This window comes from Nematostella vectensis, chromosome 7, assembly GCF_932526225.1.
Source record: "Nematostella vectensis chromosome 7, jaNemVect1.1, whole genome shotgun sequence".
In the NCBI taxonomy this organism is placed as follows: Eukaryota; Metazoa; Cnidaria; class Anthozoa; order Actiniaria; family Edwardsiidae; genus Nematostella; species Nematostella vectensis.
This window is the reverse complement of record NC_064040.1, coordinates 16408578-16422668: the sequence shown is the minus strand read 5'-3', so window position 1 is coordinate 16422668 and position 14091 is coordinate 16408578. Positions and strand designations below refer to the sequence as shown.

At 43.5% G+C, this 14091-nt stretch overlaps 4 protein-coding genes and 2 non-coding genes across 6 annotated transcripts; 2 read left to right on the top strand and 4 right to left on the bottom strand.

The window, feature by feature from the left end:
• The first annotated feature begins 169 nt into the window (after positions 1-169).
• Positions 170-3679, top strand: LOC116620174. Its single transcript, XM_032385835.2, has 4 exons — positions 170-1212; positions 1505-2418; positions 2697-2905; positions 3256-3679. The coding sequence occupies exons 1-4, from the start codon at positions 618-620 to the stop codon at positions 3311-3313; spliced, it is 1776 nt and encodes a 591-aa protein (XP_032241726.2). The 5' UTR covers positions 170-617; the 3' UTR covers positions 3314-3679.
• Positions 2942-5623, bottom strand: LOC116620176 (ATP synthase subunit s, mitochondrial). Its single transcript, XM_032385839.2, has 3 exons — positions 5433-5623; positions 4809-4959; positions 2942-4655 (listed from the first exon to the last, which is right to left on the bottom strand). The coding sequence occupies exons 1-3, from the start codon at positions 5536-5538 to the stop codon at positions 4550-4552; spliced, it is 363 nt and encodes a 120-aa protein (XP_032241730.2). The 5' UTR covers positions 5539-5623; the 3' UTR covers positions 2942-4549.
• On the bottom strand, positions 5095-5225 carry LOC125568444. The gene has a single exon (XR_007312379.1). It is a non-coding gene; the product is annotated as a small Cajal body-specific RNA 8 (non-coding RNA).
• A 2517-nt stretch (positions 5624-8140) lies between the features above and the next one.
• Positions 8141-11448, top strand: LOC125568351. The gene is made up of 4 exons (XM_048730428.1): positions 8141-8981; positions 9274-10187; positions 10466-10674; positions 11025-11448. Exons 1-4 carry the CDS (start codon positions 8387-8389, stop codon positions 11080-11082), a joined length of 1776 nt encoding a protein of 591 aa, XP_048586385.1. The 5' UTR covers positions 8141-8386; the 3' UTR covers positions 11083-11448.
• On the bottom strand, positions 10711-13776 carry LOC125568408 (ATP synthase subunit s, mitochondrial-like). The gene is made up of 4 exons (XM_048730676.1): positions 13736-13776; positions 13202-13398; positions 12578-12728; positions 10711-12424 (listed from the first exon to the last, which is right to left on the bottom strand). Exons 1-4 carry the CDS (start codon positions 13774-13776, stop codon positions 12319-12321), a joined length of 495 nt encoding a protein of 164 aa, XP_048586633.1. The 3' UTR covers positions 10711-12318.
• On the bottom strand, positions 12864-12994 carry LOC116620193. The gene has a single exon (XR_004297064.1). It is a non-coding gene; the product is annotated as a small Cajal body-specific RNA 8 (non-coding RNA).
• Positions 13777-14091: the final 315 nt, after the last annotated feature.

Genomic DNA, 14091 nt, shown 5'->3' with positions numbered 1-14091 from the left:
GTTACTGGTGGTGTGGTAGTGTTTGGGTGGAGGTGGTGGCTGTGTTACTGGTGGTGTGGTGGTGTTTGGGTGGGATGGCGGCTGTGTTACTGGTGGTGTGGTGGTGTTTGGGTGGGATGGTGGCTGTGTTACCGGTGTTGTGGTGGTGTTTGGGAGGGATGGTGGCTGTGTTACTGGTGGTGTTTGGGTGGGATGGTGGCTGTGTTACCGGTGGTGTGGTGGTGTTTGGGTGAAGGTGGTGGCTTTTTTACTGCGCGCGCGTGCCGGTTTGCCGAGGTTGGTCGGTTCTTACTTGGACTCAAGCGCACCACACGTAATTTACCGATTCTCACTGGAATGCAAGCGTAAGCACAAACTGAAGCGTGAAACAAGTGAGAATCGGTCAAGCGCAAGAAAATCAAGCAGTTGCGTTCTGCTTTTCCTCTTACGCTTGCGTTCCAGTGAGAATGGGAAAATGAAACAAGCGCGCGCGCTTTGGTGCACGCTCAACATAACGTCACAATACTTTTATTCCATGTAACACGTCTCCCTGGTTACAAACTCTCGTACACTGTTCTATCTTTGTACTGCTCGGACGCGTACTACGTATCTCGAGATTTTACTTTAGAAAATTTAACATGAGTTTAACAAAAACACTTTTTATCGCCTTGACCTTGGGCCTCGCAATGGCGCCACTATGTGGGTGGGGCGAGACACGTGTTTACACGGCCAAAGCGCAGGAAACAGTCGCGAGCACTGTTCAATATGTAACACCTGGTGCAAGGGTGCTTATCCCGTGTCTGGCGACTCAAGCGAAGAACCTCGGGCTGCTACACGGGACAGCTCACGGAATAAAGGCAGAACGCGGAGACGGCAAGACTGCACGTGAAGATCATGGGGATAGACGCGGAGAGCCCGTGAATGGAAGTAACAACCACGTTAAAGCAACCGAAGAAATCGTTGCACGAAATGATCACGTGAACGGAGGCAATGCACAAGTGACAAGCGAAGGAAAGCACTTAGTAACAAGCACAGAGCACATAAAACAGCACCCGGTAGGACAGACGAGTGAGCGCTTTGTTGAGATTTCCAACAGGAAGGAGGTGAAGAAGTTTGGCGCTCTGTTTGTGGTGCAGATGAGCGAGAAATTGAACGGTAAACTGTGCTGTTTGTATTCGAGCGAGGAAGGCGACGAATACATGTCGGTGGAGGCCGAAGTGCGTGTCATCACAGGTGAGACGGTACATTTACTCAAACATTTATCAATCATATCTATCCTTTTCGCCCTTGCATATTATTTTATCGAGTCACGAAAAGCATATTATTTCCAAGTCCGTTGAAATTGCAATGGCACATGAAAAGCGCCGCGCTTGAACTTTTCCTTCTAATCAAATTTCCGGCTTCCCTATATTCCATGGGGCAGGGGCTAATCCAGTGTTTTAAAAGCACTAAGATGTTCTTTGTTAGCCGTTTTTTGTACGCATAGTCTCTAACTTGCTCCTCGCTTTTTTTTAACGAACACCAGCGGACGTTCTTAGAAAGTCATACGGTCTCATCAACGAAAAGTCCCAGCGGCCAAATCCAGAGTCGAATTGCCCATCCCGCGGATTTGATATCACATCCCGAGGGACAAAGTCAAGTTGCCCAACCCAGCAATGTGCCATTCCGTCCAGTGAGGCAAGGTCACGTGGTCCAACCCGCAGATTTGCCATTCCGTCCATTGAGACAAGGTCACGTGGTCCAGCCCGCAGATTTGCCATTCCATCAATTGAGACAAGGTCACGTGGTCCAGCCCGCATATTTGCCATTCCGTCCTTTGAGAAAAGGTCACGTGGTCCAGCCCGCAGATTTGCAATTCCGTCCTTTGAGACAAGGTCACGTGGTCCAACCCGAAGATTTGCCATTCCGTCCATTGAAACAAAGTCACGTGGTCCAACCCGCAGATTTGCCATTCCATCCATTGAGACAAGGTCACGTGGTCCAACCCGCAGATTTGCCATTCCATCCATTGAGACAAGGTCACGTGGTCCAACACGCAGATTTGTCATTCCGTCGATTGAGACCAGGTCACGTGATCCAACCCGCAGATTTGCCATCCCGTCCATTGAGACAAGGTCACGTGGTCCAACCCGCAGATTTGTCATTCCGCCCATTGAGACAAGGCCACGCGGTTATTCTCCAGACATCCAGTCCCAAGGGATAAAACCTTATACTCTATCCCGCAGATTCGCCATTCCATCTCGAAAGACACCCTTCTACCCAAGGTACGAGAGACTTTTTGTAGAAGCGATATTACCCGACCGCGGGATCGAGCTGCCTTCCCGCGGGACAGAGTGGCGTCATATCTCCATGGAGGCCCCTCCCATCACCAAGTGGGTGGAGATGATGATAGAGTCCATCGACGCGAAAGTCGCACGCTACGAGGACACTCTATTTCAGGTAGACATGATTGTTTCGTACAAATAATAGTAATAATGATGCCTTAGATTCTAGGCCTTATTATTACTACTATCAGTACCGGTGTGAAATTATTGGGGTTAGGGCTATGACCTAACCGTAACCCAAGTTACTTCATACCGGGTACTGATATAAATGATGATGATGCCTTAACTTTTAACCCTAACCCCAATTATTCCATAAGGAGTACTGATATTATTGATGTCTCAACTTTAAACCCAATTATTCCATAAGTAGTACTGATAATGATGATACCTTAGGTCGGCAGCTTGTGCCTTCAAGCAGTAACCGGTGAGAGGCTTTCTTCCTGGCTGGTTGATCACTTATCTGAGAACAACATGTATGTGTATAGCGTAGGCCGGCACGTGGTGACGACCGTCAAGTTTGCCCTGATCAAGTCACTGGGGGAAGCCCTTCTAGTGTACATTTTACTGGTTGGCACTACGCTATCTTTGAGAAGATTCTTAAGGTATGTCAATTCCAAAATGACAAGGCAGCGTGTTTCCAAAGCGGTATAACGATATAACGCTCAATTTATTTCCACATTTTTTTACATAAGTAGTTCTTATTTACCCGTGAAATACATTTGGCTCAAAGTTCTGTAATATACTCAGCCGCTGGACGCTAAAACTAAACGCAGCACAACATTTGCCAGCACTACATTGTTTTGGTGACCATCTTTAACATCAATTGATTTCTTAGGCTTCTTAAAGTCGAAGAAATGTATCTGTTTAGGAATTCTAACAAAGAAAAATATAATACTTTTAAAAGCACGTATTTGGATCTTATTGTATTCATGTTATTTTCTTCCTTTGATAGGTCTTACCAAATGTGTCTGTTTGACTTTTCTGATTTCTCAAGACGTTCTTGGAAATGAAATTCGAGAAACCTCGTGACCAATTCATCACGTGACTACCACTCTTGATGGAGACTCAGTGCTTAAGGGGCGCAAAACCGGAGCCTCTTTTGCATTCATCGCTAACTAGACTGAACAATTACCGCCTGGCGTTCAAGAGTCTGGCGCCTTTGCCTCTGAAATGCACTAGTGACCCAACAAAAACTCTCACCAAATCTCTATGTTATATCAGCAGACGCCATTTCTTCCAAACTCTACTTCCAGAATAAACTAACATTTGGTAGAAAGTGTTTTTCGGCCGAAAAATCATTCAGCCTGTAACATTTTTGTTTATATATCTTATGATGTCAATCAATTCAAATAAAGTCTTAGTCTGATGTCGTGCAATGTGAGGGTTGTATTCCAGCATGTTGCCTTAGTTTTTAGGTGTTATTTTGATAGCTGCTCGTCGTGTCGGCACGCCTCGTCCACGCAGACTAGTGTCCTAAAGGCTCTTTCCCAATAGACGTAAATACCGTGATTGTACGAGGGTAAGAAATATATCCAAGTACAGCAATTGTTTTAACATTAGTGTGTTTAGCCTCTCTAAGGTGTCCATCATCTATGACCAAAGTAGAGCAAAAGCTTTGATAGAAAAACTCAGCCACGCAGACAGGCTGGTATCCTAATTATCGTCCTTATCAATTATACAGAGTTCCTGGTTTGATAGGAAGGCTTCAGCAGGGGCGGATCTAGGGTTGGCCGAGCAGACCCAGGCCCCCCTAATCGGATACTTTGCTTCAAAAGAACAAGAAATACAAGGAATCTGAAAGAACAATGAATTCCCTCCCCCTCTCTCGAAACCCTTGTTTAGGCACCCTCTTTCTTGAACTCCAGTATCCGCCCCTGTTCAGGCTGGTAAGCCGAAAAAAAAAATGAGAACCGAGTCAAATGGGTCTATACCACATTTCATGAAATATATGCTATCTATCTGTCTGTGACCGCTATTTGTCTCTAGGTTATTTTTGTTATGCTGATTTTGGATAAGAACCGAGGCAAATGGGTCTATACCACATTTCGTGAAATATATGCTATCTATCTGTCTGTGACCGCTATTTGTCTCTAGGTTATTTTTGTTATCCTGATTTTGGCAATAATCATCACCCTTTCGAAAAAATACTTCAAATAGGCAGCCTGTCATTTGTATCCTCCCCCTAAGGCTACAAGCACATAGTTACTCCAATCATCCGTTTTTTAAATCACCAAATGATCATCACGCTACATCTTGACTTCACATTCTGGTAGTTTTTTCAGGAGATCACTTATAGACTTGTCTTTGTCCTTGATGCGACTTGCGCCTGACAAGTTTAGCTTCTGTAGCTTTCTGGAGGAAATGTTAAGATCACATTTCAGAATGACAGAGCTTCAACAAATTAATGACAATTTCATAAGACTTGAAAAATGGCGGCTCAAAGGGTGCCAGAGGCATAAGCAGATAAGGCACAAGCAGAAGACAGTAAAAGAGACAGGGACCTACGTCATTTGTTCAAGTGGTTGGATGTCTGAGATTCCATGACAGTTGCCAATATCTAGCTCTCTGAGAGAGTTCTTCACATGCTGCAAGTGATTCAGGTCGGTTATGTATTTACAGTTGTGAAGACTCAAATACTCTAGGTGATGAAGACCTTCTGCAAAAAAAGATTGAAATAGTTTTCTCTGCTACTTAAAACACCTCTTCTTCATCTCGTAAAAAATAACGTTGAAAATGATTTAACAAACTTCTAGTTGCTATTTAAAAGACCTAAACAAGCCAAGGAATAGTTGCATGTCTGCCATGTATCTGTCCATGGAGCATTTCTTAAGCACCCACAGTCATCAGAGAGCGTTTGATCTAGGGAGCATTAGTGAGAGGCCACCTTGGGGCTTACCTGATGACCTCTGTATCTTGGTCCCATTTCAGTATAAAATATAGTGTTGTAGTGTAACATATTTTTGCACTGGGATGATGTTAATTTACTCCATTCCCCCTGAAGAGATTTCATCTTCTTAACATATCACCACATTACTTTCAGGGCTACTTTACTATCTGTCAATTCATTAGTCCAAATTCTTGTGTGGGGGAGGAAGGCCACAGATACTTCGTTTTGGTCAGTGCACCTACCTAGATGAAGCAGACCCCCCGTGGTAACACAGGTATCCTGGGCATCAATCCCCTGAAGCCTGTATTTGTGCCCAGGCCCTGGAGCAAGTGCATTGTAGTTTCTCATCCAGCTGTCATGAGAATGAAACTTGACTCCTCCTCCACATCGTAGAATCCACTCTGCTGCAACCCTACAGCCAATGATTGACAAGTGGATTCTTTTGTAATAAATATTTATTTTTAAGGTTATTACAGTTGACAACTGATGACATATGATTTCTTTGCAACTCAAACTTCCTGTTACTGTAATTTGATCCTCTAATTACATGAACCTGCTAACTCAACGTATTTTCTCCTTATTTTAAACATGTTTATTTTATTGTAAAGTAAAATGTCTTATATATTCCTATGTCACAACAATGATTGTTTTAATTATCAAAGGTAATGTGTGGTGTTTACAGGTGCTCCGCTGCCTGTAAAGAGCAAATTTCCATTATTATCGCTCTCATCTTAGTATCTCACTATGGTGATGTTGGGAGAAATTCGCCTTCCTACTTTTTGATGTGCTCCGCTGCCTGTAAAGAGCAAATTTCCATTATTATCGCTCTCATCTTAGTATCTCACTATGGTGATGTTGGGAGAAATTCGCCTTCCTACTTTTTGATGTGCTCCGCTGCCTGTAAAGAGCAAATTTCCATTATTATCGCTCTCATCTTAGTATCTCACTATGGTGATGTTGGGAGAAATTCGCCTTCCTACTTTTTGATGTGCTCCGCTGCCTGTAAAGAGCAAATTTCCATTATTATCGCTCTCATCTTAGTATCTCACTATGGTGATGTTGGGAGAAATTCGCCTTCCTACTTTTTGATGTGCTCCGCTGCCTGTAAAGAGCAAATTTCCATTATTATCGCTCTCGTCTTAGTATCTCACTATGGTGATGTTGGGAGAAATTCGCCTTCCTACTTTTTGAGGTGCTCCGCTGCCTGTAAAGAGCAAATTTCCATTATTATCGCTCTCGTCTTAGTATCTCACTATGGTGATGTTGGGAGAAATTCGCCTTCCTACTTTTTGATGTGCTCCGCTGCCTGTAAAGAGCAAATTTCCATTATTATCGCTCTCATCTTAGTATCTCACTATGGTGATGTTGGGAGAAATTCGCCTTCCTACTTTTTGATGTGCTCCGCTGCCTGTAAAGAGCAAATTTCCATTATTATCGCTCTCGTCTTAGTATCTCACTATGGTGATGTTGGGAGAAATTCGCCTTCCTACTTTTTGAGGTGCTCCGCTGCCTGTAAAGAGCAAATTTCCATTATTATCGCTCTCGTCTTAGTATCTCACTATGGTGATGTTGGGAGAAATTCGCCTTCCTACTTTTTGAGGTGCTCCGCTGCCTGTAAAGAGCAAATTTCCATTATTATCGCTCTCATCTTAGTATCTCACTATGGTGATGTTGGGAGAAATTCGCCTTCCTACTTTTTGATGTGCTCCGCTGCCTGTAAAGAGCAAATTTCCATTATTATCGCTCTCGTCTTAGTATCTCACTATGGTGATGTTGGGAGAAATTCGCCTTCCTACTTTTTGAGGTGCTCCGCTGCCCGTAAAGAGCAAATTTCCATTATTATCGCTCTCGTCTTAGTATCTCACTATGGTGATGTTGGGAGAAATTCGCCTTCCTACTTTTTGAGGTGCTCCGCTGCCTGTAAAGAGCAAATTTCCATTATTATCGCTCTCATCTTAGTATCTCACTATGGTGATGTTGGGAGAAATTCGCCTTCCTACTTTTTGATGTGCTCCGCTGCCTGTAAAGAGCAAATTTCCATTATTATCGCTCTCGTCTTAGTATCTCACTATGGTGATGTTGGGAGAAATTCGCCTTCCTACTTTTTGAGGTGCTCCGCTGCCCGTAAAGAGCAAATTTCCATTATTATCGCTCTCATCTTAGTATCTCACTATGGTGATGTTGGGAGAAATTCGCCTTCCTACTTTTTGAGGTGCTCCGCTGCCCGTAAAGAGCAAATTTCCATTATTATCGCTCTCATCTTAGTATCTCACTATGGTGATGTTGGGAGAAATTCGCCTTCCTACTTTTTGATGTGCTCCGCTGCCTGTAAAGAGCAAATTTCCATTATTATCGCTCTCATCTTAGTATCTCACTATGGTGATGTTGGGAGAAATTCGCCTTCCTACTTTTTGATGTGCTCCGCTGCCTGTAAAGAGCAAATTTCCATTATTATCGCTCTCATCTTAGTATCTCACTATGGTGATGTTGGGAGAAATTCGCCTTCCTACTTTTTCAGGTGCTTCGCTGCCTGTAAAGAGCAAGGCGATTATGTGTATATTATATAAAAACTCGCCATACGATCGTGTGTTAAACCACTTTGTGATCGTGTGCGATCACATGGAAACCACTTTGCAATTGGTTGCGATCGTACGGTCAAATTAGCTGCGATCGGGTGGGATTATTTGGAAACAAGCATTCAGGTGATGCGCTTCTTAATGTTCGCGCGTTATAAACAAGACACTTTATCAGATAGGTTTCTACAAATGGTGGCTGTGTTACCGGTGGTGTGGTGGTGTTTGGGTGAAGGTGGTGGCTTTGTTACTGCGCGCCCGTGCCGGTTTGCGGATGTTGGTCGGTTCTTACTTGGACTCAAGCGCAGCACACGTAATTTACCGATTCTCACTGGAATGCAAGCGTAAGCACAAACGGAAGCGTAAAACAAGTGAGAATCGGTCAAACACAAGCGCAAGAAAATCAAGCAGTTGCGTTCTGCTTTTCCTCTTACGCTTGCGTTCCAGTGAGAATGGGAAAATGAAACAAGCGCGCGCGCTTTGGTGCACGCTCAACATAACGTCACAATACTTTTATTCCATGTAACACGTCTCCCTGGTTACAAACTCTCGTACACTGTTCTATCTTTGTACTGCTCGGACGCGTACTACGTATCTCGAGATTTTACTTTAGAAAATTTAACATGAGTTTAACAAAAACACTTTTTATCGCCTTGACCTTGGGCCTCGCAATGGCGCCACTATGTGGGTGGGGCGAGACACGTGTTTACACGGCCAAAGCGCAGGAAACAGTCGCGAGCACTGTTCAATATGTTACACCTGGTGCAAGGGTGCTTATCCCGTGTCTGGCGACTCAAGCGAAGAACCTCGGGCTGCTACACGGGACAGCTCACGGAATAAAGGCAGAACGCGGAGACGACAAGACTGCACGTGAAAATCATGGGGATAGACGCGGAGAGCCCGTGAATGGAAGTAACAACCACGTTAAAGCAACCGAAGAAATCGTTGCACGAAATGATCACGTGAACGGAGGCAATGCACAAGTGACAAGCGAAGGAAAGCACTTAGTAACAAGCACAGAGCACATAAAACAGCACCCGGTAGGACAGACGAGTGAGCGCTTTGTTGAGATTTCCAACAGGAAGGAGGTGAAGAAGTTTGGCGCTCTGTTTGTGGTGCAGATGAGCGAGAAATTGAACGGTAAACTGTGCTGTTTGTATTCGAGCGAGGAAGGCGACGAATACATGTCGGTGGAGGCCGAAGTGCGTGTCATCACAGGTGAGACGGTAGATTTACTCAAACATTTATCAATCATATCTATCCTTTTCGCCCTTGCATAATATTTTATCGAGTCACGAAAAGCATATTATTTCCAAGTCCGTTGAAATTGCAATGGCACATGAAAAGCGCCGCGCTTGAACTTTTCCTTCTAATCAAATTTCCGGCTTCCCTATATTCCATGGGGCAGGGGCTAATCCAGGGTTTTAAAAGCCCTAAGATGTTCTTTGTTCGCCGTTTTTTGTACGCATAGTCTCTAACTTGCTCCTCGCTTTTTTTTAACGAACACCAGCGGACGTTCTTAGAAAGTCATACGGTCTCATCAACGAAAAGTCCCAGCGGCCAAATCCAGAGTCGAATTGCCCATCCCGCGGATTTGATATCACATCCCTAGGGACAAAGTCAAGTTGCCCACCCCAGGAATGTGCCATTCCGTCCAGTGAGGCAAGGTCACGTGGCCCAACCCGCAGATTTGCCATTCCGTCCATTGAGACAAGGTCACGTGGTCCAGCCCGCAGATTTGCCATTCCATCAATTGAGACAAGGTCACGTGGTCCAGCCCGCAGATTTGCCATTCCGTCCTTTGAGAAAAGGTCACGTGGTCCAGCCCGCAGATTTGCAATTCCGTCCTTTGAGACAAGGTCACGTGGTCCAACCCGAAGATTTGCCATTCCGTCCATTGAAACAAAGTCACGTGGTCCAACCCGCAGATTTGCCATTCCATCCATTGAGACAAGGTCACGTGGTCCAACCCGCAGATTTGCCATTCCATCCATTGAGACAAGGTCACGTGGTCCAACACGCAGATTTGTCATTCCGTCGATTGAGACCAGGTCACGTGATCCAACCCGCAGATTTGCCATCCCGTCCATTGAGACAAGGTCACGTGGTCCAACCCGCAGATTTGTCATTCCGCCCATTGAGACAAGGCCACGCGGTTATTCTCCAGACATCCAGTCCCAAGGGATAAAACCTTATACTCTATCCCGCAGATTCGCCATTCCATCTCGAAAGACACCCTTCTACCCAAGGTACGAGAGACTTTTTGTAGAAGCGATATTACCCGACCGCGGGATCGAGCTGCCTTCCCGCGGGACAGAGTGGCGTCATATCTCCATGGAGGCCCCTCCCATCACCAAGTGGGTGGAGATGATGATAGAGTCCATCGACGCGAAAGTCGCACGCTACGAGGACACTCTATTTCAGGTAGACATGATTGTTTCGTACAAATAATAGTAATAATGATGCCTTAGATTCTAGGCCTTATTATTACTACTATCAGTACCGGTGTGAAATTATTGGGGTTAGGGCTATGACCTAACCGTAACCCAAGTTACTTCATACCGGGTACTGATATAAATGATGATGATGCCTTAACTTTTAACCCTAACCCCAATTATTCCATAAGGAGTACTGATATTATTGATGTCTCAACTTTAAACCCAATTATTCCATAAGTAGTACTGATAATGATGATACCTTAGGTCGGCAGCTTGTGCCTTCAAGCAGTAACCGGTGAGAGGCTTTCTTCCTGGCTGGTTGATCACTTATCTGAGAACAACATGTATGTGTATAGCGTAGGCCGGCACGTGGTGACGACCGTCAAGTTTGCCCTGATCAAGTCACTGGGGGAAGCCCTTCTAGTGTACATTTTACTGGTTGGCACTACGCTATCTTTGAGAAGATTCTTAAGGTATGTCAATTCCAAAATGACAAGGCAGCGTGTTTCCAAAGCGGTATAACGATATAACGCTCAATTTATTTCCACATTTTTTTACATAAGTAGTTCTTATTTACCCGTGAAATACATTTGGCTCAAAGTTCTGTAATATACTCAGCCGCTGGACGCTAAAACTAAACGCAGCACAACATTTGCCAGCACTACATTGTTTTGGTGACCATCTTTAACATCAATTGATTTCTTAGGCTTCTTAAAGTCGAAGAAATGTATCTGTTTAGGAATTCTAACAAAGAAAAATATAATACTTTTAAAAGCACGTATTTGGATCTTATTGTATTCATGTTATTTTCTTCCTTTGATAGGTCTTACCAAATGTGTCTGTTTGACTTTTCTGATTTCTCAAGACGTTCTTGGAAATGAAATTCGAGAAACCTCGTGACCAATTCATCACGTGACTACCACTCTTGATGGAGACTCAGTGCTTAAGGGGCGCAAAACCGGAGCCTCTTTTGCATTCATCGCTAACTAGACTGAACAATTACCGCCTGGCGTTCAAGAGTCTGGCGCCTTTGCCTCTGAAATGCACTAGTGACCCAACAAAAACTCTCACCAAATCTCTATGTTATATCAGCAGACGCCATTTCTTCCAAACTCTACTTCCAGAATAAACTAACATTTGGTAGAAAGTGTTTTTCGGCCGAAAAATCATTCAGCCTGTAACATTTTTGTTTATATATCTTATGATGTCAATCAATTCAAATAAAGTCTTAGTCTGATGTCGTGCAATGTGAGGGTTGTATTCCAGCATGTTGCCTTAGTTTTTAGGTGTTATTTTGATAGCTGCTCGTCGTGTCGGCACGCCTCGTCCACGCAGACTAGTGTCCTAAAGGCTCTTTCCCAATAGACGTAAATACCGTGATTGTACGAGGGTAAGAAATATATCCAAGTACAGCAATTGTTTTAACATTAGTGTGTTTAGCCTCTCTAAGGTGTCCATCATCTATGACCAAAGTAGAGCAAAAGCTTTGATAGAAAAACTCAGCCACGCAGACAGGCTGGTATCCTAATTATCGTCCTTATCAATTATACAGAGTTCCTGGTTTGATAGGAAGGCTTCAGCAGGGGCGGATCTAGGGTTGGCCGAGCAGACCCAGGCCCCCCTAATCGGATACTTTGCTTCAAAAGAACAAGAAATACAAGGAATCTGAAAGAACAATGAATTCCCTCCCCCTCTCTCGAAACCCTTGTTTAGGCACCCTCTTTCTTGAACTCCAGTATCCGCCCCTGTTCAGGCTGGTAAGCCGAAAAAAAAAATGAGAACCGAGTCAAATGGGTCTATACCACATTTCATGAAATATATGCTATCTATCTGTCTGTGACCGCTATTTGTCTCTAGGTTATTTTTGTTATGCTGATTTTGGATAAGAACCGAGGCAAATGGGTCTATACCACATTTCGTGAAATATATGCTATCTATCTGTCTGTGACCGCTATTTGTCTCTAGGTTATTTTTGTTATCCTGATTTTGGCAATAATCATCACCCTTTCGAAAAAATACTTCAAATAGGCAGCCTGTCATTTGTATCCTCCCCCTAAGGCTACAAGCACATAGTTACTCCAATCATCCGTTTTTTAAATCACCAAATGATCATCACGCTACATCTTGACTTCACATTCTGGTAGTTTTTTCAGGAGATCACTTATAGACTTGTCTTTGTCCTTGATGCGACTTGCGCCTGACAAGTTTAGCTTCTGTAGCTTTCTGGAGGAAATGTTAAGATCACATTTCAGAATGACAGAGCTTCAACAAATTAATGACAATTTCATAAGACTTGAAAAATGGCGGCTCAAAGGGTGCCAGAGGCATAAGCAGATAAGGCACAAGCAGAAGACAGTAAAAGAGACAGGGACCTACGTCATTTGTTCAAGTGGTTGGATGTCTGAGATTCCATGACAGTTGCCAATATCTAGCTCTCTGAGAGAGTTCTTCACATGCTGCAAGTGATTCAGGTCGGTTATGTATTTACAGTTGTGAAGACTCAAATACTCTAGGTGATGAAGACCTTCTGCAAAAAAAGATTGAAATAGTTTTCTCTGCTACTTAAAACACCTCTTCTTCATCTCGTAAAAAATAACGTTGAAAATGATTTAACAAACTTCTAGTTGCTATTTAAAAGACCTAAACAAGCCAAGGAATAGTTGCATGTCTGCCATGTATCTGTCCATGGAGCATTTCTTAAGCACCCACAGTCATCAGAGAGCGTTTGATCTAGGGAGCATTAGTGAGAGGCCACCTTGGGGCTTACCTGATGACCTCTGTATCTTGGTCCCATTTCAGTATAAAATATAGTGTTGTAGTGTAACATATTTTTGCACTGGGATGATGTTAATTTACTCCATTCCCCCTGAAGAGATTTCATCTTCTTAACATATCACCACATTACTTTCAGGGCTACTTTACTATCTGTCAATTCATTAGTCCAAATTCTTGTGTGGGGGAGGAAGGCCACAGATACTTCGTTTTGGTCAGTGCACCTACCTAGATGAAGCAGACCCCCCGTGGTAACACAGGTATCCTGGGCATCAATCCCCTGAAGCCTGTATTTGTGCCCAGGCCCTGGAGCAAGTGCATTGTAGTTTCTCATCCAGCTGTCATGAGAATGAAACTTGACTCCTCCTCCACATCGTAGAATCCACTCTGCTGCAACCCTACAGCCAATGATTGACAAGTGGATTCTTTTGTAATAAATATTTATTTTTAAGGTTATTACAGTTGACAACTGATGACATATGATTTCTTTGCAACTCAAACTTCCTGTTACTGTAATTTGATCCTCTAATTACATGAACCTGCTAACTCAACGTATTTTCTCCTTATTTTAAACATGTTTATTTTATTGTAAAGTAAAATGTCTTATATATTCCTATGTCACAACAATGATTGTTTTAATTATCAAAGGTAATGTGTGGTGTTTACAGGTGCTCCGCTGCCTGTAAAGAGCAAATTTCCATTATTATCGCTCTCATCTTAGTATCTCACTATGGTGATGTTGGGAGAAATTCGCCTTCCTACTTTTTGATGTGCTCCGCTGCCTGTAAAGAGCAAATTTCCATTATTATCGCTCTCATCTTAGTATCTCACTATGGTGATGTTGGGAGAAATTCGCCTTCCTACTTTTTGATGTGCTCCGCTGCCTGTAAAGAGCAAATTTCCATTATTATCGCTCTCATCTTAGTATCTCACTATGGTGATGTTGGGAGAAATTCGCCTTCCTACTTTTTGATGTGCTCCGCTGCCTGTAAAGAGCAAATTTCCATTATTATCGCTCTCATCTTAGTATCTCACTATGGTGATGTTGGGAGAAATTCGCCTTCCTACTTTTTGATGTGCTCCGCTGCCTGTAAAGAGCAAATTTCCATTATTATCGC

What these genes read in the sequence shown, in the direction of transcription:
- LOC125568408 (XM_048730676.1), bottom strand. Translation starts at nt 13,776, where the DNA reads ATGGAAATTTGCTCTTTACAGGCAGCGGAGCACATCAAAAA. An exon ending in GGGGGGTCTGCTTCATCTAG is followed by an intron (nt 12,729 to 13,201) that starts GTAGGTGCACTG and finishes CTTTTTTTGCAG; the next exon opens with AAGGTCTTCATCACCTAGAG. An exon ending in CAACCACTTGAACAAATGAC is followed by an intron (nt 12,425 to 12,577) that starts GTAGGTCCCTGT and finishes CATTTCCTCCAG; the next exon opens with AAAGCTACAGAAGCTAAACT.
- LOC116620176 (XM_032385839.2), bottom strand. Translation starts at nt 5,538, where the DNA reads ATGAGAAACTACAATGCACTTGCTCCAGGGCCTGGGCACAAATACAGG. An exon ending in GGGGGGTCTGCTTCATCTAG is followed by an intron (nt 4,960 to 5,432) that starts GTAGGTGCACTG and finishes CTTTTTTTGCAG; the next exon opens with AAGGTCTTCATCACCTAGAG. An exon ending in CAACCACTTGAACAAATGAC is followed by an intron (nt 4,656 to 4,808) that starts GTAGGTCCCTGT and finishes CATTTCCTCCAG; the next exon opens with AAAGCTACAGAAGCTAAACT.
- LOC125568351 (XM_048730428.1), top strand. Translation starts at nt 8,387, where the DNA reads ATGAGTTTAACAAAAACACTTTTTATCGCCTTGACCTTGGGCCTCGCA. An exon ending in CGAAGTGCGTGTCATCACAG is followed by an intron (nt 8,982 to 9,273) that starts GTGAGACGGTAG and finishes AACGAACACCAG; the next exon opens with CGGACGTTCTTAGAAAGTCA. An exon ending in ACGAGGACACTCTATTTCAG is followed by an intron (nt 10,188 to 10,465) that starts GTAGACATGATT and finishes ATGATACCTTAG; the next exon opens with GTCGGCAGCTTGTGCCTTCA.
- LOC116620174 (XM_032385835.2), top strand. Translation starts at nt 618, where the DNA reads ATGAGTTTAACAAAAACACTTTTTATCGCCTTGACCTTGGGCCTCGCA. An exon ending in CGAAGTGCGTGTCATCACAG is followed by an intron (nt 1,213 to 1,504) that starts GTGAGACGGTAC and finishes AACGAACACCAG; the next exon opens with CGGACGTTCTTAGAAAGTCA. An exon ending in ACGAGGACACTCTATTTCAG is followed by an intron (nt 2,419 to 2,696) that starts GTAGACATGATT and finishes ATGATACCTTAG; the next exon opens with GTCGGCAGCTTGTGCCTTCA.